Source organism: Daucus carota, chromosome 2, assembly GCF_001625215.2.
Source record: "Daucus carota subsp. sativus chromosome 2, DH1 v3.0, whole genome shotgun sequence".
Lineage (NCBI taxonomy): Eukaryota > Viridiplantae > Streptophyta > Magnoliopsida > Apiales > Apiaceae > Daucus > Daucus carota.
In genome coordinates this window covers 56,166,078-56,188,127 of record NC_030382.2, presented here as the reverse complement: position 1 = coordinate 56,188,127, position 22,050 = coordinate 56,166,078, and the positions used below count along the sequence as shown (strand labels likewise).

The following is a 22,050-nucleotide window of genomic DNA, read 5'->3' as shown; positions in this document are numbered from 1 at the left end:
GCCGCCAGGCCGCCACAGTAACTGAAACCAGTCTCTATAACACAGAAGCCTAAATGCTTGCAAACCACCTAGACTTTCCAAGTGATCAATCCATGACTTGATACTGATGGAAACATAAAAACACACAAAATTAATGTCAAACATTGACATATATAGGTGTCTTAGCAAACCATATGATAAGTTGAAGATCTACGGACCAAGCTGCAGAAGCACTGCAGTCAGGCTTTGCCGCTTTATTTACATACAATCTATTGTTATTGATGTTTGGGGCATCAAATTCTCAATATAAGAAAATTGCAAAAACCAGAATCCCATCAAAGTGTCTATAATAATAGGAAATGCTTGAAATTGGCTTTCTATGACTTCAGTGAGACAGATCTACGATGAGCCTGCACCAAACACCCGAATCCTTTGTTCAATCGGTACCCTGCAGCATGGACATAGAGCTTTTCCCTTCTTCCCATAATTGTCACTACAATTCGAACACAGAACTTGATGGGCACAAGGGAGAAAAACAACTGAAACTTCTTCTTTCACGCAAATAAAGCATTTACGATCACTGCCACCATTTTCTGATGAGTCCTGGTTATCTAGCTCATTAAGCATGCTAGCAATAGTTTCTTCATGATGCTCTGTCCCCTCACCGTTTACCACTGGTAGGTTGTTTGACTGATGATTCATCTCAGTAGACAGCTTAAGCCGGGAAAGTTCCTGCTCAAGCCTTTGCAGGTCGTCTTTGTGACGTTGAAAATCTATCTCTATCTTCAGGCGCAAGGCCTCATGCCCCCTTTTATGATTAGCCTCGTCTGCTTCCTTGAGGCGTCTTTCCGCCTCTACCTGTGACAAGGCTGATTCTTTTGCCTTCACTGCCTTCTTCCACTTTTCCTGTTATCCAAAATATACAGACTATAATTTATAAACCCAAAAACAGGGTTGCTTTATCTTAGTAATAGAATATGCATCAAGTGATCACAAACACATTCCATATAAATCAATTCTCTTGTTACCAAAAACACTTTCCAAATGCATCAATTATATGGTTGTCACAAACATATACACTTTGGTCAACCTAGTTTCTACAAAAACGTGTACCCTTGTGAGAGACATAATTAAATTAAAAAATGCACGACTCCGACATACCGAACAAATGTTACAGGGATAAAAGAATTGATAGGCGCAAAGTCGCAAACAAAAATTCAAAAATTAATGTTTTTTCTACACAATATAAAAGACGCTTATAACCACCCCCATAATGTGTTCTCTCTATAAAGTTTGTAAAAGAAAACACAACTGAGTTCATATAATTTAACATACTAAGATGTGCCACATCGACCAAATAATACAAAAGTCAAAAGGTTGCAGAAAACTTATCACAGTAAACATAAAATTGATTTAAAGTATAATGAAGGGCATAATGGGTAGGCCCCTGATTAGCAAATGATCCTTAATCTACTCAAGTACATAAATCAGTCCTGCAAAGGTTGTGCACCAGTCCATAATAAATAACATAACACTAAAGACTGTGACTGCAAAACATTCTACGACAACATGAAGATTAAAATAAAGATGGACTCGTATTCATTGTATATATATGTCTGTGATATTAAATAGAGTTGGCAATTACCATCAACAACCTACTCTGAATGAGGAAAGTATACAATTGAAAATCATAGGTTTCTTTGGGACAGCATAATATTTAACTACGGGAGAGGTTAGTAAACAATATACATACGATCAAGAAATGCTCTGGCAACCATAGCTCCAAGGGCTCAAAAGTTCATCCTTTCAAGAAATAGGAGATGCCTTAATTAAGACGAATTATCAAACAATCTAACTTATATGCTAATAACCTGTATTGTGCTATATACTTTACTGCTCGATTCAACTTCATAATAGTTTAAGATAGTCTATAAGAAATAAGTAAATATTACCTCGTGCAGCATATATAATGCATCTTAAAATAGCATAATCTCTGTCAACTTTTCAAGAAGTCTGAGATAAGAACTATTAAAAAATCATATGAAGTCATATTATCAACCTTATGAACAAATACTGAACTAACAGAAAATAGACTAGTCACCTTGATCATAAACATATAGAAACTGCATTTTAATTCAGCTTTTTACCAAGAATACCTAAAGTAGAAATATCTCACTCTTTCAGCTACCAAGATATCACCTAACCATAATGTAAGAGAGGAAAATTCAGACAGAACATAGACATCATAGCTAAGCAGATGTGGAGAACAAGGTGAACGTTTAGTAGCACTGTACCAAGCTATAGACACTTCTATATGACAGTATGAATCCTTATAAAAACGAGATGTATATAAGTAAAAACATAGGGGATTGAGTGCACCTCGGCCTCCTTTTGAGCTGCTTCTACCCGCGAAAACTGTGCTTCCAATTCTAAAATGTTCTGTTTCTCAGCTGCAATATCCTCCTGGAACTTAGTCTTTTGTTTCTCCCAAGCCAAAAGTCTCTTCAACCCCTTCTTTTCCCTCTTTGCAACTTCCAGACAGGTAGTTACCGACTCTGACGCGCTTAATTTTGAAGCCTCCATCTCAGCTCTTATTTCTGCATTTTCTGTCTCAAGTCGCCTCACAGCTGCATTTGCACGATCCACTTGGCCACTTGCCTTTCTCAAAGCATTCTCCATCTCTGAGAGCCTTTTCATAGTGGTATCTTCAAGGGTCTGTTTCCCCTTCTTCAATCGCTGGTTCTCCTCCCTTTCCATTCTCAGCATTTTAAGCTCTGTTAAATCATGGCTTAGCTTTCTTGCAGCTTGCATTGCCTTCTGGTGTGCCCACTCCTTCCGCTCCTTCACCTGTCTCTCCAAGTCCTTAATCTGATGAAACAGACCAAAAATCATCTCATCTTTCTGATCCTCGGGCACATATTCTATGTTCTCATCAAGATTCAAATCACGAAATTTATCCAGCATCGAACTAACCACGTCTTGGCTTTTAGCATCCTGGGACTCCTCATTCTGAACTTCAGTTCCAGTAGATTTAACTCCACTAGATGACTTCACATCACCATTTGCTTGAGTCTGCAACTCTTTTGAATTTGCCCTAAATCCAGCAGCAAATGCTGCAACATTCCTTTTCAACAAATTCTTCATTGACGGGGTAAGATTAAACCTCTTTGGGCACTCAATCTCTCTTTGCAAAGTCATCTCCGATGCATACGAAAACAACCCATTCATCGGAAATTCCGAAGTGCCGCCAGTTCCAAAACCCCAACCACCATGAAACCTACAAAGAGCTGGTGCAACCCCAACCGGATAATTACCCACATTTTCCACATTACTAGGAACCGGATTACTCCCACATCCACCATCACTCCCATGTGAAGAAAGGCTCGGAATTTCCATCACACTAGCCCTACCCACATGAAGATCACTCATCAAAAGACACCACATAGCATCCCCTTTCGTCAACTGCGGCTTCACCTGCTGCAACAAACAAACCATCCCCGCAAGCGAATACTCCTCCAACTGCCTCATATCAACAAAAACCGGCTCCCCCTCACCCCCACCCTCATTCCCAGTACTGCACCCATTATTCAAATACGTCAACGCATTATGCAGAATATTAGTCAACACATCCATCCCCCCATAACAATGCCCATTCTTCAAAATAGCCTTCACCGCCACTTCCTCATCATACCCCAAAGCAACCAACTTCGATATCGCCTCACTATACAAAAACTCGAGATTTTTCAACAAAATCTCCTCCAACTGATCCTCAGTACAGTACCCCCAATTATTATCATCAAAATGGGGATTAGGGTTTTGACCCGATTCACCATTACAACCCAAATGGTAATTAAAAAGCCTAGTACCCGATTCGTTCAGACCCGATTTCACACTATGATCAATCTCTGATCTAAAAGCTCGTGGCTTTCTGTTAGCCCTTATATGTTTCTCTCTCACAGTACAACCCATTCAATTTCTGTAAATCAAGAACCCTAGAATCATTAATTACAGCAAATTAATCCGAATTAATCTAAATTAGTCCAATCAAACACATGTAAATGAATAAATACAACAATTGATGCAAAAATCATGAGAATCGATAAAAAAAAATACTTACAGGTTTTGTGAAGCGTTGCGATTGGATTATGTAGAAATGATGTGTTCTAGTGTGTGTGTGTGTGTGTGAAGTGGGGGTGAAGATTGAGAAAAACGAGAACGAGGGGCCTGCATGTAAAGGCATCTACAAAAGGGTGGTGTGTTATGGGCTTGGGCCACGAGGCCCGATTTTCTGCATGTGTAAATGATACTCATGTTTTGTTGTTACCCGTTCTGCAACACAAAAGCTATCGGAATTTTCAATTTTCAATATTATTAATAAATAATGATAAGAAATTAAATATTTTAATTATAATAACTTAAATTAATAATAATATATTATTTTTAAAATACGATCGATTGTTATTATCAGTACGACGATATCTGTTAGCGGGGCTCAGGACCGAGCAGCCCATGATGAAGTGTGTGGGCCGAAGATTAGGCCTTAGAGGCCCAAGCCCAGTCCTGAAAAGTCCACGATTGACTATACATTGGATTCCTAACGTCCATAAGCCTTATGGACTGATCTATCAGAATTGCTCTCCCACCTCCGCGTATCTCTCTGTCACAACTGAACGAAGCATCTCAATAATTAAGCACACAAACATTTTATAGTTTTTTTATTATTTACTCGCTCCGAACTGATTCTCTGAGGTGAATAACTGGTTCCCCGTTGTCATCGGAATACAACTCAATACTAACCTTATATAATTTTATAATTTGTAACATTATAATCAAAACACAAAAATCTTAAGAATAGATTATATAATTATAATACATCATGTTCCTATTTTAACGTATACAATTGAGAGAAATGGAGATATTATTTTAAACGATCAAACTCTTTTAGTAGACGAGATGCAGAAAAATATAGTGATAGCCTCCTCTGATCGGGGGGAGCATAACCTGGCCTAAACTTGCCCTACCATCCTATTTCATCTTGCTTGCTCATCTTTGTTTTGTAGCAGCAGAAAAGGGAAACATTTTGTCAAAAAGAAGTGACCAGAAACAGCAACTCTCAAGTCTTATCCTCTGGAATGCATTTATTTGATGCATGTATTTTCCAATAATTCAGGTCGGGATAAATTGGGCCATATTTTTGAATAACACAAAGTCTCCAAGTGGCAACTTGGAAAAATGACAGTGGTATACAGTAAATTGTTTTAGAATCAGATGATTAATTAAGATTAATTATTAATTAATCAGTTTTGAATTGAATTTTTGTTGATTAGCTCGTAATCCGATCAGAAAATCTTTCAAAATCTGTATAATCTGTAATATTGGTTGAAACCGCTCAAGTCTCAACTTTAAAAAGTTTGAGAAGTGGTCAAGCCAATCATAAAATTTTAAATAATAATGATAAGGAGGAGGAGGATTATAGATGCCTTGTCATAATCTTTAGATAAATATAACATATTTTGTATGATATATAATTTTAAGTATGAATAAAATTATGTCATCTAATTTTGTGAGTGGCTATATATTTGGTATATGTGTTGTATATAAATGTATTTGTTAATTGTATAGGTTATAAATATATATACAAAAACATACATATTGATATTAAAATAAATTTGATTAATAATCTAAATAATCATGATAGTTTTTTCTTATACTATTAATTAATACATAGCCTAATTATGATTTCTATTTTTTCTATAACAAAGCTGATTATTATTTTATATATTCCCTTCGTCCCAAATGATAAATGATAGTATATAGATTATTTTTCTAAATTTCTTTCTCTCAAAAAGATTTACCAAGGGAAAAAATTAAAATACAAGTAGAGGAGTTTTTTTCACCTTAAAAATAAAATATCAGAGAGAGTATTTCTTTTGAAAACTACAAAAGCAGTTGCGTAATTTCTTGTTTTCTTCCTGATTACGTGGCTAGTTATACATTCACAAATTGATTCTGTGTGTAGTGAAATCAAAGAAGATTTTCAAGTCGCAAAACCATGTTCTTACCAACCTCAAAACCAGCGGCACCGCCAACTGGTTTAACAATGAGCTAGGTTATCACGTACGTTACATGTTACATGCACATACCCCATATATCAGATCATTCATGGTCTGAAGTGAATTGTGTTAAAACTAGTAGTAGGTAGGTAGGTAAATGAACCACCAAAATCAAATCATTTGATATCGTCTCCGAATCCAAACTCTATGGTACTACTCGTTACACTGTCGCTCTGGAAAGCAATATGATATGTAATGGTGGACCAGGAAGCTTGAGATTATCATACCACCATAGAAATAAGAACACCAATTTTTACTTCATAATAATGCTACATTATGACATCATTGTGTCTTGTGTGTTAAATTCTACCAGGATCCTAAATTCCTAATTATCAAATTTGAATAAACGTTTATTTATTGATTTGTTTTTTATTGGCATTTTAGAGAAGTTTTTTTGGTTAATTAGCAAAGAAGAGTAATAAATTTATTATGTAAAGAAATCATGACACGTCACTTGCATGCACTGAGTCGTACTAAAGTAACAAATTTCCGAATGTTACTGAATAGTCTGATCTTGACATGCCACCTTACATATTTTCCTCATTTACTTGCTGCAATCTGTTTTAAATTTTGTCAAATATGATAATAAATATAATACGCTTAGAAATATAATTTAAAATAAAAAAATATAACATGATCAGAGATATAATTTTATTTGACTTCATGTTAAAATAGAATTACATGATATCAAATGATTTGATGTTTTCATTCTTCAATTTAAATACGACTCCCCTCATTATATCATATTTTAATTCTTTTATATAATATAATAATATAAATTATTTTAAATATTTCATGTTTAAATTATTATATATAAATAAGATTTTTTTAATAAATTATAGATCTATATATTTTTAAAAAAATTCAAAATATGTGTAAAATAATACAAAATTTTGTATAGAAATCTATCAGAATTGTAATTGATTTTACCATAATATAAAAATTCGACACATTTACTACAATGGTAAATGGTACTAAGAGCAAGTCCAAGAGATGCCCTATCTCATGTCCTAAGTTATCATTTAGGGCATTTGATGGAAAAAGTTACTCCAACAATGTCCTAGTGATGCAACATGCTCAGAGCAAGTCCAAGAAATGCCCTATCTCATATCCTAAGTTATTATTTAAGGCATTTGATGGAAAAAGTTGCTCCAACAATGTCCTACTGATGCCTTATATCACTAGGACAACATTCTCAAGCCCTATTTTTGAGGCACCTCTCTCCTTGCCCTATAACATATTTTATTATAAAATCACATCAACACTCACTTTCTCTCTCTATTTTTATATTATGCTTTAATGATGGAAGAGAGTCTTTAATAATAAAATATTAAACATCTTATAAGAATAAGGCACATTGTTGGAGTTCAAGTTGGCAAAGTATGTCCTAAAATACTAGGACATGATATTTTATATTATATTTAGTGCATCAACTAAGACACCCTTGGACTTGCTCTCAAGCCTTATTTTTGAGGGATCTCTCTCCTTGCCCTATAACATATTTTATTATAAAATCTCATCAACACTCATTTTCTCTCTCCATTTTTATATTATGCTTTAGTGATGAAAGAGAGTTTTTAATAATAAAATATTAAACATCTTGTAAGAATAAGGCACATTGTTGGAGTTCAAGTGGGTAAAATATGTCCTAAAATACTAGGACATGATATTTTATATTATATTTAGGGCATCAACTAAGACACTCTTGGACTTGCTCTAATACATTATAGTTTTTTTGGTCAAAACTGTCTCCTTCATGTTTTGACAGTCTGCTTCTGCAAGATAAAAAACTGTTTATTGATGTCAACACTTTAAAGTTAAAAATTACAAGCCTCCACGTCTCACACTACCCCACATCTCTCCATACAACCTGCAAAGCTACTTGCTTTTCCCCACACCATAATAATGCAAAGCTTTCCAAAGATTATTTAGAAGAACATTTTTTCGTTTGGTAAGGAGTATATCCTTTTTATCTTTCTAATTATTCCACGAGACCACAAGCTTTTTCTTATGCTGCCAAGTCTTTTTCTCTTCCAAATGGTGATGACAGATGCATTGCTGCTCATTTTGTGGTAGCTTGTAGCCAGCTTAGGTGATCTTGGTAAAGCAATTTACTTGCATTTGCTCTCTGTGTGTATCAGCTTCATCATGCCAATCCCTCTTGCTCCCTACCCTTTGCCTCCGGCGCCCTACACACCACCTGCAAATGGTATTTCACTCATCACTTTTAACTTTCTTTCGTCTTTTATAATTAAACACGCTCATGCACCACCTGCAAATGGTATTTCCTGGCTCCTTAGATTTGATAAGTTTAGATTATAGTTCTCTGTAGAGAGCTGTCTCATATAAGAATCAGAAAATCACAGATACTACTATAGTAATATCATAATTTGCAGGACAAGTATTATTTTAATAAATCTGGGAATTAGTTTAATCACAACTTCCAGCAGCAGGGTCACCTCTAGTTTCTTAGTTTATGTTCAAGACCCTACTTTCAAGGGGGACATACTAAGTATGTTTATTTAATGAAAAACCCTACTTTCGAGTGAGACATATAACCTTTCTTACCAGTGGGATATACTGAATACGTTTGATGAATGGACCAACTTTGAGGACATGCCGAATATGTTTGGTTTTGGTCTGGCCGGACATTTTGAATGTTTGCAACTAACTTCGAAAAACGTACTGAAAATTTTGGCCACAGAGATGCTTCTTTGTTCAAAACAATTATTCTTAATAAATCGGATATATCAAAATTCTAACTATGTAATTGTAATCTGTAATCAGGTTCTCAGAGCCAGCTTGTTTGCTCTGGATGTCGAAACCTATTACTCTATCCACTTGGGGCAACCTCAGTATGTTGTGCTGTTTGTAATGCAGTCACAGCTGTGCCACCTCCAGGTATGTGTATACAATTTGGCACATCTGTTAGGCTTCAAGCTATTTTAAATCTCTCTTGCATTTTCTTATATTGGTAAAGATATGAACGGCAATACATGTAAATAGAAGGCTCTGTAGTGCGGTACATGTAAATAGAAGGCTCTGTAGTGCGGTATTCAGCAGAACAACTCAGTGTATCCCACTCGGAATTAGGGGTCTTAGTTATATATATTGTAATGTCTAGCTCAGAAAGTTATTCATTTTTAAGGTAAAAATTGTCTATTGCACAGGCACAGAAAATGCTCAATTGGTCTGTAGAGGTTGCCACACGTTACTAATGTACATTCGCGGCGCAACCAGTGTAAAATGTACATGCTGTCACACTGTCAACTTAGCTATGGAGGGTAGAAATCTTTCCCTTCCATTAAAAACCAAGATATGAATATATGCAGTATGCTCATAAACTCATACAATGTAATTTGTGCGTGCAGCTAATCAAGTAGCACAGGTCAATTGTGGAAGCTGTCAAATGTTGTTGATGTATCAGTATGGCGCGCAGTCTGTTAGATGTGCAGTTTGCCATTTTGTGACTTCAGTCGGGGTAATTATATAAATGATTTCTTCTTTTCACCCTTCAGATTGATCTTAGTGTCAAGACTATGATAACGAAGATTTTTACATAAAACAGTTAGCTTTCGTGTTCTTGAAATTGGGCAATATCAATTCAGATATTCAAGTCATCCTTCAGCTGCCTGTATGCTTTAGTTTCGTATCCTGCAGATTTATCAACTATGCACTAAACATTAGCATATAACTCCAATACCATGAAGAACATTACCATTAATCATTATCATATCATGCAGGTACCCGTACCACCAACAACAAGTACTGTGGAGCAGAAACTCAACTGCTAAATCAAGAACGCTTGAATTACGAAGGACTTACTAATACTTGTGTGTTAGTTGCATGTATAGACTTGTTAAATTGCTTCAGCATGAGTTCACTATGAATAAGCATTTTTGTCAGGTGGCTTGTTTGAAAGGACCTCGGAGTTAATGTTTTAGGACAAAAAAAGGTTTATTTTGTCACACAGTGTTTGTAAATCAGTGGAATTATATGCATGATTTCATGTTATGTCAAATTATGAACTTGTCAGAGTTGTTTTCTGTGGAGAGAAATACATTGAGTCTGGATATTCATATCCCAGAAAATGACACTTGGGTTGTGTTATAGTATACTTATATCTAAGGAAAACCAAGTCTGGTTCTAGATGTGTGAGACATTGGCAGCCCTGGTGAAGACAAAACAGAGCAGACCAAGAAGAAATGACATTTCATAGCTGTGTGAAGTTTTCAAGACGAGGTTTATCAGAACAGGTTTATCTTCTATTCTCTCCACACAGCCCTTGACAGATTCTTAAAAGATAAGACTAGATCAAAAGTTGTTTGTCTAGAATATGAAATGGAACCATCAACACATCACATATCACCTCTTGTCGGGACAGAGAGATTGACACGGTCTCCTACATAAATTAGTCTAATTTTCTTTTTCTTTTTCTGAAAATAAGTTGTAAAATTAAACACATAAAAGAAAACTGTGAAGAAATGAGTGGAACGGAAGGAAGAAAATACGCAGTTGTATTAGAATTTCATTCCGGTTCCCATTAAACTGGTTGTCATTGGACTTAATTGAACGAGCACTAGCTGCACAAAAAGCATACCTTTCTCTCAGACCTTGGCTTAATTGAATTTAAAACTTGACAGATGGAGCTATGTTGATTTGTTGAAGGCACTTGCATGCAAGATAATCAACACTTAAAATTGTTTGATCTAAGACTTACTGTTTAAACATTATGTATGCTCTGCTTTATGTTGGAGACAGAGCCTTCTATAAAGCATTTTTTAGGTGATCGCCAAAAGACAGCTAATGCATACCAAATTCAGCATGAATCCACAAATTTATTTATTTAATTTTTGTACCACTTTGTGAAATGGACAAAATTTACCAAACTACTCAGCTACTGCTCGTGACCAGTGTTGTGAAAAACACAAATCGGTTCTAAGCGGTAGGAGGACCTTCTGGCGCTTAAGAGATAAAGCGGACGCTTAAACGGAATTTTAAGCGGGTCAATAAACGGATTAATTAAATATAATTAAATATTTAGGTATAATATTACTCCCTCCGTCCCATTTTGACTTTGACGGAGATTAAGAAAAAGATAGTAAATGCAGTTGAAAAGTGGGTAAATTAGTGGGACCTATTAATATTTAATAATAGATTTGAAATAGTGGAGGAAAATCGTGGGTGTAATAGTGTTTATTTAATAAAAAGAGAGTATAAAATATAGAGATAGTGAGTCTAATAGTGAAAATTAGTGTTCAAAAATAGTAAGTTTTATTGGTTCATTCTTTTTGGGACGTCCCAAAAAGGAAATGAGGTCACATAAAATGGGATATTTAAAAATAATATTATGTTGTGTTAAGAATATGCATTTTTAATATTTTTGATAAAATATATATTTTTTAATTTTATAATATAATTATAGTTATTTTATTAAAAATTTAATATTCCAAAATAAATTTTTTTAAAAAAATTAGCAAGTCAACATCATTTTGATCGCTTAATCCGCTTAACGACCACTTAATCCGCTTAATTTTTAAAAACGCTTAATCTCCCGCTTAGTACAAAATCGAAGCGCTTTAGGGCCGATTCCGCTTAGGCGGCCGCTTAATGCGCTTTTTACAATACTGCTCGGGACTCGTCTATCCCTGCTATTACTATAGAATGTTTATTATTCAAAGAATAATGATATTGATTAATAAAATGTAATAAAATATAACTGTAAATTATATTCGATTATTTTCTCAGAATATTTCTGACATTCTTTTGTTGAAAATACATGTGATCTGAATACATGCTTACTCAGTTTTATAAAAGTATTGTTTAACTTTCTATAGGAAACTAGCATAAAAGCCCGTGCGAGGCACGGGGCTCTAGTTTTTGTTGTATTTTAAATAATATTCATATGTCATTATATTGTTCTTGTACGGACCTTGAGTTTGTATTATGTTTTAAATAATATCCGTGTGTCATCATATTGTTTCGAGCGTAACTATTACGTTTTACTTTTTGACAAAATATGTAAACATGAAAAATGTAATATATGCAAGCTAATAGCATTAATAGTAATAATAAGTACTATTCCCTCCATTCTATTTTATATGACCCTTATTCTTTTTTGAGACATCTCTAAAATAATGAACTTACTATACTTACTATTTTTAAACACTACTTATCACTATTACACACACTACTTCTCTATTTTATACTCTTTTATATTAAATAAACACTATTACACTCACTACTTACCATCACTATCTCAAATCTATTATTAAATTTTGATATATTCCACCACTTTACCCACTTTTCAACTAAATTTCCTCTTTTTTACTACTTTTTTCTTAATCTCCGTGAAAGTCAAATAAGGTCACCTAAAATAGGACGAAGGGAGTATATTTTTAAAAAAAATTATAGACCAAAAACTACATTTGAACTGATATTTCTATATTCAAATTCGTTAGGATATAGAGACCATCATCATATTATCAATGTTCAAAATTATATTCGAAATTAATACTAAAATTTTAAATTTTAAATATATTATACCTCATTAAAAGAATCTGTAATTTATTGTTGAAATTATTAAATTATTTCAACTAATATACCATGATTTTGATAAAAACCTGTTTTTGATATGTGAATTACGATATCCTAAATCATGATTAAATGAAGATGTGTGGTCCGTGTTGCCCTACATTTATTTCTTCTTTTTTGAGCGTACGTTTGCATAATTATTAAAGTGATACATGATGGAGCAGATCATCAACACATTCTTTTTAGCATATGTTGCACACATTTTGTATAAATAAAAATTGAAACATGTGTTGTACGTAAAAAGACACGTACCTTATTTTATTATAAAAGTATCAATTGAACTACTAACCATATAATTGCACCCCAAAAATTTCTGACACCTTTGATGTGTCTTATCCTTTTATTTTTCATATCAATTACTCCCTCCGTCCCATTTTATGTGACCCTTATTCCTTTTTGGGACGTCCCAAAAAGAATGAACCTACAATACTTACTATTTTTGAACACTACTTTTCACTATTACACCCACTACTTTCTTCCACCATCTCTTTTCTATAATAATATAAACACTATTACACCCACTATCTTCCTCCACTATCTCAAATCTATTATTAAATATTGGTAGGTCCCACCACTTTACCCACTTTTCAACTAAACTTACTACATTTTTCTTAATCTCCGTGAAACTCAAACCAGCTCACTCTTTTTGGGACGGAGGGAGTATATAGTACTTCAATGTATTATATTTTTATTGTTAATTTAAAAATATTTGATGAATATTACTTTGATACAGTATGTTATAACATTATCTCGTTATAAAATTTTAATTTTCTATAATTAGTTTTTTGAGCTTGTCTATTAAGACTTTTAATGATTTTTCATGTAATCGTTATAAAACAGATCTCAAACAAATGATTTTATGGAATTTCAAATAGCAAAAAGAGAGTAGATATGAGTTAGGCATCATGAAGTTCATAAAACCATAAAATATTTAGTTCAATTAGTCGTGTAGTTACTTTTTTAGCTTTGTGCAAACTCACATTTTTAATATTTTGATACTCGTATTTATTAGGAGTGATCAATGTGGCATATCATGTTCAATTGTTAAAGATCAAGTTATATATTCGATATTTTGAATCATGAAAAAACTATTCTTGTTCTAGTCCCGTTTAACCAGATATTAGTTTCACCGTATCGCATCAGATTATCCGGTTCAGAATTAATTATATTTTATTAGTTTAATTTGTAAATGATTAATTTAACTGTAGTTTGAATCATTTTATTTAACTGGTATGTTATATATTGGATGATGGCATATTAAAAATTATAGTTTTAAGACTTTGATATATATAACTTATTTCTCTGTGTTATTTTATTTAACAAAGTAAAATTTATAACTTAAATTTTTTTAGTAGTTCTCGTAAACGCGTTTTATTATTATGTGGTTGACTTTTGATTAACAATATAAAATTTCCTTAAATTCACCTTCATATCACAAGTTATAATATTTCAAATACATATATCATCAAAATTATATCATTTAGATATATTTTCCGACACCAAATTTGATGTATTGTCACTATCCTTATATCTATAATTTTTTCAAAAAAAGATTTAGTTACACATCAAATTCTGAATTCATAAGTTTAAAATAAAAAAATATTCTACATAGGAATATTCTTTCAGTCACCTTATTTCGTGTTCTCCAAAATATTGTAATCTCTTTGTAAATTGTCTTTTATAATAAAAGAAATTAATATGACATAGCCCATGTTGAAAGCCCATCAATTTTTACTTTCAAAGATGCTCGCTTAAACCTCATTTTTTGTACTTATTTCTCACATTCATGGCTTAAAATTTCTATAATATTGTATCGGTGCTCGTTTAAACTATTAAGTTAGATTTGAATTCGAATACGAATTATATCTATTTTTTGAAATCCGAATCATGGCACGAACCCGATTATTCATATTTTTTTTAATTTTAAATTTATTTATGTAAATAATTAATTTATAGATATTAATCTATCATGTAAACAATATATGAGACTTAACTGAAATAATAACTCATCTCAAATAAATAAGATATTGAGACGAATATAAATACAAAAGTTTTAAAGTATGTGATTAATGCTTTTGAGTAATAAACTAATTGTTTGTGTAGCCCAAGTGGTTTGAGTGATGTATTTGTACTGGAGAGATCCCGAGTTCGAGCCTCATGAATAACATCTTTTTTTTATATATATGAGAAGATGTTAGGTTCGGAGTTAGGCTCAGGTTCGGAGCTAGGTAATTTATTTGCTCAGGAGGGAGGCTTGACACGAACCTGTTGGGCTACTATATATACTAGCGTAGAAACCCGTGCAAGGCACGGGTCTCTGATTTAAAATCACATTCTAAATTTGTTATTTAATTTATTTAACAAATTTAAATTTTGATACTTTTTTATTTTTGAAATATATATTTATTAATTCATCTATTTTTTTTAATATATTTTTGTACTTGAAAAATGTAAATGATGCCAGATGTGAAATTATTGACAAAATTTATATATCGGTTAGACAAAAAAAGCTTGATGGTGTTCGACATGAGAAAATTAAACTTATATTCAATATCATATGTTACATCCACTTATGCTCTTTTTATTCAAGTGGTCGGACTATTTATTAATTTTAGATTGAAAATGAACATAAAGTTTTTATAATCGAATAATAATCAAATTCTCTTTCAAGTTGAGTGGACATTTTAAAATCATATAAGTGACATATTTCATCATGCACGTTAAGATATACTCATACACTCTTTTAAAGACGTTCTTGCGATCTTTGAAGAAGGATATTTCTAATATCGATAATAGGCTTTTTACCAATGCTTCTACGCTGATCACGTTCTCTTTAATATCCACATCCTATTTATGAAAAAAAAATTGTGCTCTTAGAGACAATTTTTATATTCTGTGTTATGAAGGTAATCGTACATGTCTTGTCCCTAACTTTTGACCAATATCAAAATGACATCTTCGATTTTCCTATGTTTGAAGATTTTAGACTTTTTAGTTGAAAAAAAAGAAGAAGAAGAATGAAATTAGGACCGTAAACAAACACAAATGTTTGTCAGGAACTCGACTCGACTCGGTTCATTGTCGAGTTCAAACAACAAAAACTGTTCGTTAAGAAATTTGAGTAGAGTTTTATTATTGTGTAAATTCAAACTCAACCTTTAAACTCGTACTCGAGTTGGTTATAGATAAAAATAAATAATTTTTATTATATCTTTTTATATTTTTCTTGTACACTTTTTCCTTGCGATATTGGGTAATATTATATTGGAATTCATTTAATAAGTTTTTTTAAATTAATAATGTTAAATCAAAATTCTAGACGAACCAAAACTAAAAAAATAAAATAAAATATTGAAATTGTTTGAGGTGTTCGCAAGTGATTCAAACTTGACTCATTTCGCATAAAACTTAAACTCAAACAACATAAGTCTAATAACAAAAATAACAAACTTAACTTCACAATTGAATTTACATCTATTATTTATATGTAATGTCATAATAAAAATTAAACTAATTTATATTATTTGAAAATTCTTACAACAAATAAAATTATGATATGATAAATAATGTGCATTTACGTAACAAAACATATTATATATATATAAAATAAAATCAAATTATATTATTCAATAATAATAATAATTAATATAAATACAATATATATTATGAGAGTGCTGTCTGATTTTAACAATCCCATAACAATAATATTTAATCTATTTTTAACAATAATCATAAAATATTATCATATTTATTATTTTTTTGTTAAATAAAGATATAACAATAATTTTCTATAGGTTACGTTTACCCATAGTCCTCTTTTAATATATGAAAGTAGGATAACCGTAATATTATTTAAAAGTTATAATAAAATCAAAAGCATCTTAAAAGATTTACTGATTTATTAAGTTATGATCTTGCATTAAATTCTCGAGGATAGAGGTTTGAATGCTCACTACAATAAAATTAATCAATTTTTGCATTTATGGTAAAATGGTGGCATTTTTGTTATTTTTTGTTGAATAAGGATATGTTAGTCATTTCACAGCCATTTTATTGGCTCTTTTTGCCCCTTGTTCTCTTTTAATATATAGAAGTAGATAAGTAGATATGATTGTATAAATTATTCACATTTAACTGGAGCAAAAAACAGATCGTATCCTTAATAGTCCCTCATTCACAGATACACAGAGATGTATTAAAATTATTTAACCAACTATTAATATTTTTACCTAAAAAAAGTTTTCAATTAATATTTAACTCAATTTAATATTTATATTTCAGTAACAAACTTAACTATATATCTATAAATAACAACATAACTAAAATTAAACAACTTTAATATCATTGCTCAGCGAATTTTATGCCAATATATATTCGTCTGCATCCGAACCATTAAGAATTTTGATCTTTATTTTCTAACATACCTTAATATATATTTTTTATTATAACTATAATATATTTTGATCAATAAATTAAATATATCGGATTTTTGATGATTCATGTGGATTTTTAAATTCAAAGTGAAGCAAATATATTGAATATATTTTCAGTAATTCATGAGTGCACAAGCGCAAAGTTCGTATTAGTCAATGGATGCCCGAGAATATTCTTTTCCCTGATATGCAAATTCAGCCCCTCTTTAAGATAAGGGTGGTTTGTATCCTGTTGCGAGATGGTGTGACTATCGAGAAACATATTAAACTGCATGCGTGACACGTAGCGCATACGCGGCAAGCCTTTGGAGCTGCTAAAAATATTATATATATAGATCTAAAAACAAAACATCTGTCATTTAAACGAGACTTTTTTATATCGTATATTGCTAGGGAAAGTAACCGAAACCCTGAAGATGCACTCGTTGAAGGAGAAAGTGAGTAACGCAGCTAGTGCTGGTCAGGAGCATCTTGACAAATACAAAGCCCATGTTGAAGAAAAGGTAACTTTGATTCATAGAAAGCAGTAGCAAAAACTATTTCAAAGATGGTTATGCATAGAATAACTAACATGTGGAGTGATGCTTGGCAGGCAGAGAAAGCAACAGCAAGAACCAAAGAGGAGAAAGATATGGCTCATGAGAAAATGAAAGCTAAAGAAGCTGAAGCTAAGATGAATCTACACGAGGCCAAATCTGAACACGCGGCTGACAAACTCCATGGAGCTCACCACCTGCCTGGCCAACCCCATGCCCACCACAACCAGCCACTTGGGACTGGGGTGGCAGCTCCTACACACCCCCTTGCTGGACACCCTCCGGGACACAATCATCATATCTAGGACTTTACTTAATAATCTCGAGTCTTTATGATACTTATTGTAAAATAAAGTGTACTTCAGTTTGTGGTTTATTAGGTACCTTTGTAAATGGTCTGCCTCTTTGTAGCTTGATCATTGGTTTATGGAAATTTCTGTTGTGTTCCCTGTCATTTCTCGTCTCTGTGGTAGCAATTCTGCCTCTGAAGTAGAGTAACAAGCTCGTGTTGGTACAGTTTATGCGATCAATACCAACTAATCATGTGCTGTCAGCAATATAATTTGGTACATAATTTGTTATAAATAAGTAAAAGGTTGTTCTTACATATGTATATATGTATCTCTAGTTAACCAATATCGACGCAAGAAATAGGTCAGAGACTACAGCCAACAGCCAAAACACCTGCCAACTTACGATCACACAACCTTATTTTCCATGGACTCGAGTACCAAAGAGAATACAACAAAAAAGAAGACTGAAATAAGAATGCACAGAGGTTACCACAGTAGCATATCACTAAACCACAAACACCCATCGCGGACAATTTAGGACCCTGACTGCACAGAAAGCACTGATTCAGTTAATGACTCCATCCATCCTTCGACCACTCATTATCGAGATTAGACCCACATTAATCTGCCTTGGTGTTCAACTCTATGCTGGATTCTACCTTCAGTTAGCACTTGACTTCTCACTTTAGCCGGCACCGTGCTGGACTTCACTTCAAATGTTGGTACAGATCTGTGCTTATTGTCTTCTGTCATAGACACTGTTTTCACCTCAGGCAAGACCTCGTCCAAAAATTCATCAGCAACATCTCCTTCATCATCAATCCTAAGCCTCCTAGCATACCATTGAAACCCCTGAAAGCAGTACATAAAAAATATAAAGATATAATTACAAAAAGGAATAGCAATGATATGCAAAATAATTTATGGTGAGAGGTTAAAACTGTAGTTTTGATGCTTCTAAACCATGCGAACGATTACTTCAGCATTGAAGACATGAAAAGCTATAGAAAATTTTCTCAAAATTGGCCATCAAAAGGGGAAGGTTGAATAATGCAAAGTATATAGTCCAAGTTTCGTTCTATTTTCACATCATTCCCCTTTACAGATTGAACATAACATTAATTTATAAATCACAGCTAACGACTCCAGTCTCCAGAGACCTCTATCAACTCAAATTGCTTGCCTTCTCAAGAATGAAATACAAGCATTTTACTAAAGAACTCACTATTACATGACTTACTTCTAAGCTCTCTGGGTTCACTAAAGGCGATCTCTCTTATCTCTTGGTTGAGAATATAAAGTTATAAAGAGCAGTTCAGTTAGAGTACAGATGGCAAACAATATAACTGGTGGGTACAGAAAACCAGCAAGATGCCATTTCTATTTTAAAATTTTAATCCATTATATTTACTAATTTTTATGCAAGGAGTTGCAAAAGAATCAACTCTGTGTCATCATTCTCACTTGTACTCGCACTAGGATGCAGAATGTTAGAGTAAATGGAGTTATTGGATGTTTTAAAAGATGAAAAGCTGGGGGGGGGTAGCAGCCGTACAATAATCTATGAAATGGAAATTACATAAATTATAGAGGCCCTGATATCTTCTGAAATATGAATATATGAACAACTAAATGTATAGCAAATGAAAACAATAATAACAAAACATTTTAGATTCAATAAACACTTTTGCTCAAGGAATGATAGACAAGTGAGGGAGTCAGATAGACGCAGGGATATTGAGAGAGCATCAGAATTCATGACACTGAATGACTAGCTTTGTACCCAGCACTCTAAATGAAGCAATAATAACAAAACATTTCAGACTCATTAAACACATTTTGTTCTTAAAAACCAAACAGATAACCAGCTAGTCTGGCTAGAAATTTCCTCCATCCATTCACCATAATCCAGTCCTGCATTAACTGTAAATTCTACTGAACCCCCATGAGAACATAAATATGAAAGCACTGCAGTCTTTCCAAGATAACAGAAGCACCACTTCCAGAATAATAAGCTATACCGAGCAAGAACTTTATCAAGCTTCCTCGGGTCTTATAAACAACCTTTGTCTATGCGAAAAAACAAACCTAAAAAAATCCCTAAAAATTGCCATATCACTCAATTGATTGCGGCACAGTACTCTCCTCCTTCAAGCAGCCCTGTAAAATTGTTCTTCAACCAATCCACTTCCCCTATCCCTAAATCAATACTTCTACGTTTGGGTTTATCAAGTACATTACCCCCTGAAGGGCAACCATAAAAAACACTCCAATACCTCGGGCCATAACAATTGTAATCATACTAAAAAACCAATCTCCAGTCACAAATTTCCACAATGAAACCGCAAATGAACTCAATTTACAAGTAAAACACACAACTCAGACAAACCCTAGTCAACAAATTCAAAAAACCCTAACAATTAGTCACGATCACGAAATTAAAACTTTAAAACTATTAATTTATTTATCCAATTATTTAATCACCTGAACACCGCCATCACGACCATTAGTCGGAAGCAGAACCGGACCGGCCTGCGCTCTCTCAACCGGCACTTGAACCGCCACACTAAACCCTTTACGAGGAAGATGCTGAGTCTGATGCTCATCCAACACTACTCTATGAGCATCATTGACTTGTTCATCTTTCGATTCGTGCGATTCGTCTTTTGATAACCCTAGTAGCCCTGCGATCTTCTTTAAAAACTTCATCGCCTTAGCACATATACACAGACAGAGTGTATGTGAGTGTGTGAGAGTTGAGGTTTGTATATATAAGTGACCGGCGGCGATTCGATTGCACGCAAATCTATGGAAATAGATCGTCGGCGTGGTAAAGATACGAGATATTATTGGTGATGATTTGATTTTTGTGATGACATTGCTTGGAAATTAATACTTCACTTTATTGTTTGATGTTTAATTATCTCTCACATAGTCACATGTTAATCGTATGACTGTTTTATTTGCTAAACGATGGTTAGAATATCATTTTTCCATTTTCGAATATTGGTAAGCAAATAAAAATGCCCAAACTTGTTATTTTGTTTAAAACTATATTATGTATGTCATAAATTATACTCGTCATACATATATTCAGCTAAATTAATATTCATTGTATTTTTAATCTTGATTAATTACTAATTTTTGCACTCTGTTAACATAAATAAATATCAGTTGTTTTTTTCCTTGATTAATTACTAAGTTTAGCAATTTCTTACTCTCCAGGAAAATGTATTATGCTCATATTAATAGTAATGAGATCACCTTTATACACACAAACCATCCAATTATACTCATATTGAATTGTGATTTTAAAAGAACTTTTTTTAATTTTTGAAATCCGAAGATATTCAGCTCGGGTTTAAAAGAAAAAGGAATATTGGGGTATTGAACTAAAATTTTAAATTATGTTACAAAATATGGTGGTATTCAATCAAGATTTTAAATTACGCTTTTAAAATCCGATGGTATTCAACTGAGATTGTTTAAAATCTATTAAAAATCTGATGATATTCAAATACTGATGGATTTTTCGGACTTCAAAAAATGATTGATTTTGTAGAATTTTTCAACAAATTTTAATTTTTTTGAAATCCCACTCAAATTCATAAGATTTGAAAATATATATTGTGCCTAAATTCTAAAAGATCTATATAACTATGTGACATTTTATAAAAAATTCGTCGAAAATCAAATTTTCTTCAATCCCGTTTTAATAGTTTTCTTTGCAAAATTCACACATATTAAGAGATATTAGGTTTGATATCTTATCATTGTTGTCATCACTAAAGCTACATTAATCACACATGAATATAATTTCATGTTTCAATTAACAAAAAGAAATTTTTAAAAATAAAATTTATAAAATTACGTTCAAAATTCTAAAAATACGTGGAAAAAATCAAGCGATTATAATATGCTAACAGAGGAAACAGTTGCTTGCTTAAACAGTTTTGAAAGTTGTGTAAATTAATTACAGTTAATTTCAAAAATCGTATATAGTCACATTGAACAAAGAAGAGGACAAATATTACACGAAAATTTATTTTTCCAAACAAGACTATTAAAATGGGAAAAAGAGAATATCATTCATTAAAATTCA

At 32.6% G+C, this 22,050-nt stretch overlaps 4 protein-coding genes across 5 annotated transcripts; 2 read left to right on the top strand and 2 right to left on the bottom strand.

The window, feature by feature from the left end:
- Positions 1-109: 109 nt before the first annotated feature.
- On the bottom strand, positions 110-4,258 carry LOC108209086 (MND1-interacting protein 1-like). 2 transcript variants are annotated; one of them, XM_017379818.2, is made up of 3 exons: positions 4,097-4,258; positions 2,359-3,955; positions 110-885 (listed from the first exon to the last, which is right to left on the bottom strand). In XM_017379818.2, exons 2-3 carry the CDS (start codon positions 3,946-3,948, stop codon positions 379-381), a joined length of 2,097 nt encoding a protein of 698 aa, XP_017235307.1. In that variant the 5' UTR covers positions 3,949-3,955; positions 4,097-4,258; the 3' UTR covers positions 110-378. The 2 variants fall into 2 exon arrangements, with proteins under 2 accessions (XP_017235307.1, XP_017235308.1); XM_017379819.2 differs by having other exon boundaries at positions 2,359-3,971; positions 4,097-4,250.
- A 3,677-nt stretch (positions 4,259-7,935) lies between these two features.
- LOC108209088 (protein LOL1) lies at positions 7,936-10,130 on the top strand. The gene is made up of 5 exons (XM_017379820.2): positions 7,936-8,301; positions 8,880-8,993; positions 9,263-9,376; positions 9,464-9,573; positions 9,836-10,130. The coding sequence occupies exons 1-5, from the start codon at positions 8,241-8,243 to the stop codon at positions 9,884-9,886; spliced, it is 450 nt and encodes a 149-aa protein (XP_017235309.1). The 5' UTR covers positions 7,936-8,240; the 3' UTR covers positions 9,887-10,130.
- Positions 10,131-17,464: 7,334 nt separating this feature from the next.
- On the top strand, positions 17,465-18,104 carry LOC108206049 (late embryogenesis abundant protein 18). The gene is made up of 2 exons (XM_017376219.2): positions 17,465-17,622; positions 17,712-18,104. Exons 1-2 carry the CDS (start codon positions 17,536-17,538, stop codon positions 17,958-17,960), a joined length of 336 nt encoding a protein of 111 aa, XP_017231708.1. The 5' UTR covers positions 17,465-17,535; the 3' UTR covers positions 17,961-18,104.
- A 110-nt stretch (positions 18,105-18,214) lies between these two features.
- On the bottom strand, positions 18,215-20,876 carry LOC108206048 (uncharacterized). The gene is made up of 2 exons (XM_017376218.2): positions 20,433-20,876; positions 18,215-18,800 (listed from the first exon to the last, which is right to left on the bottom strand). Exons 1-2 carry the CDS (start codon positions 20,655-20,657, stop codon positions 18,558-18,560), a joined length of 468 nt encoding a protein of 155 aa, XP_017231707.1. The 5' UTR covers positions 20,658-20,876; the 3' UTR covers positions 18,215-18,557.
- Positions 20,877-22,050: the final 1,174 nt, after the last annotated feature.

Excerpts from the sequence above, each read along its gene's own strand:
- LOC108209086 (XM_017379818.2), bottom strand. The coding sequence starts at position 3,948 with ATGGGTTGTACTGTGAGAGAGAAACATATAAGGGCTAACAGAAAGCCA. Across the intron at positions 886-2,358 it reads CAGCTCAAAAGGAGGCCGAG|GAAAAGTGGAAGAAGGCAGT; the intron begins GTGCACTCAATC and ends TTTGGATAACAG.
- LOC108209088 (XM_017379820.2), top strand. The coding sequence starts at position 8,241 with ATGCCAATCCCTCTTGCTCCCTACCCTTTGCCTCCGGCGCCCTACACA. Across the intron at positions 8,302-8,879 it reads CTACACACCACCTGCAAATG|GTTCTCAGAGCCAGCTTGTT; the intron begins GTATTTCACTCA and ends ATCTGTAATCAG. Across the intron at positions 9,574-9,835 it reads ATTTTGTGACTTCAGTCGGG|GTACCCGTACCACCAACAAC; the intron begins GTAATTATATAA and ends CATATCATGCAG.
- LOC108206049 (XM_017376219.2), top strand. The coding sequence starts at position 17,536 with ATGCACTCGTTGAAGGAGAAAGTGAGTAACGCAGCTAGTGCTGGTCAG. Across the intron at positions 17,623-17,711 it reads AAGCCCATGTTGAAGAAAAG|GCAGAGAAAGCAACAGCAAG; the intron begins GTAACTTTGATT and ends GATGCTTGGCAG.
- LOC108206048 (XM_017376218.2), bottom strand. The coding sequence starts at position 20,657 with ATGAAGTTTTTAAAGAAGATCGCAGGGCTACTAGGGTTATCAAAAGAC. Across the intron at positions 18,801-20,432 it reads GTCGTGATGGCGGTGTTCAG|GGGTTTCAATGGTATGCTAG; the intron begins GTGATTAAATAA and ends TACTGCTTTCAG.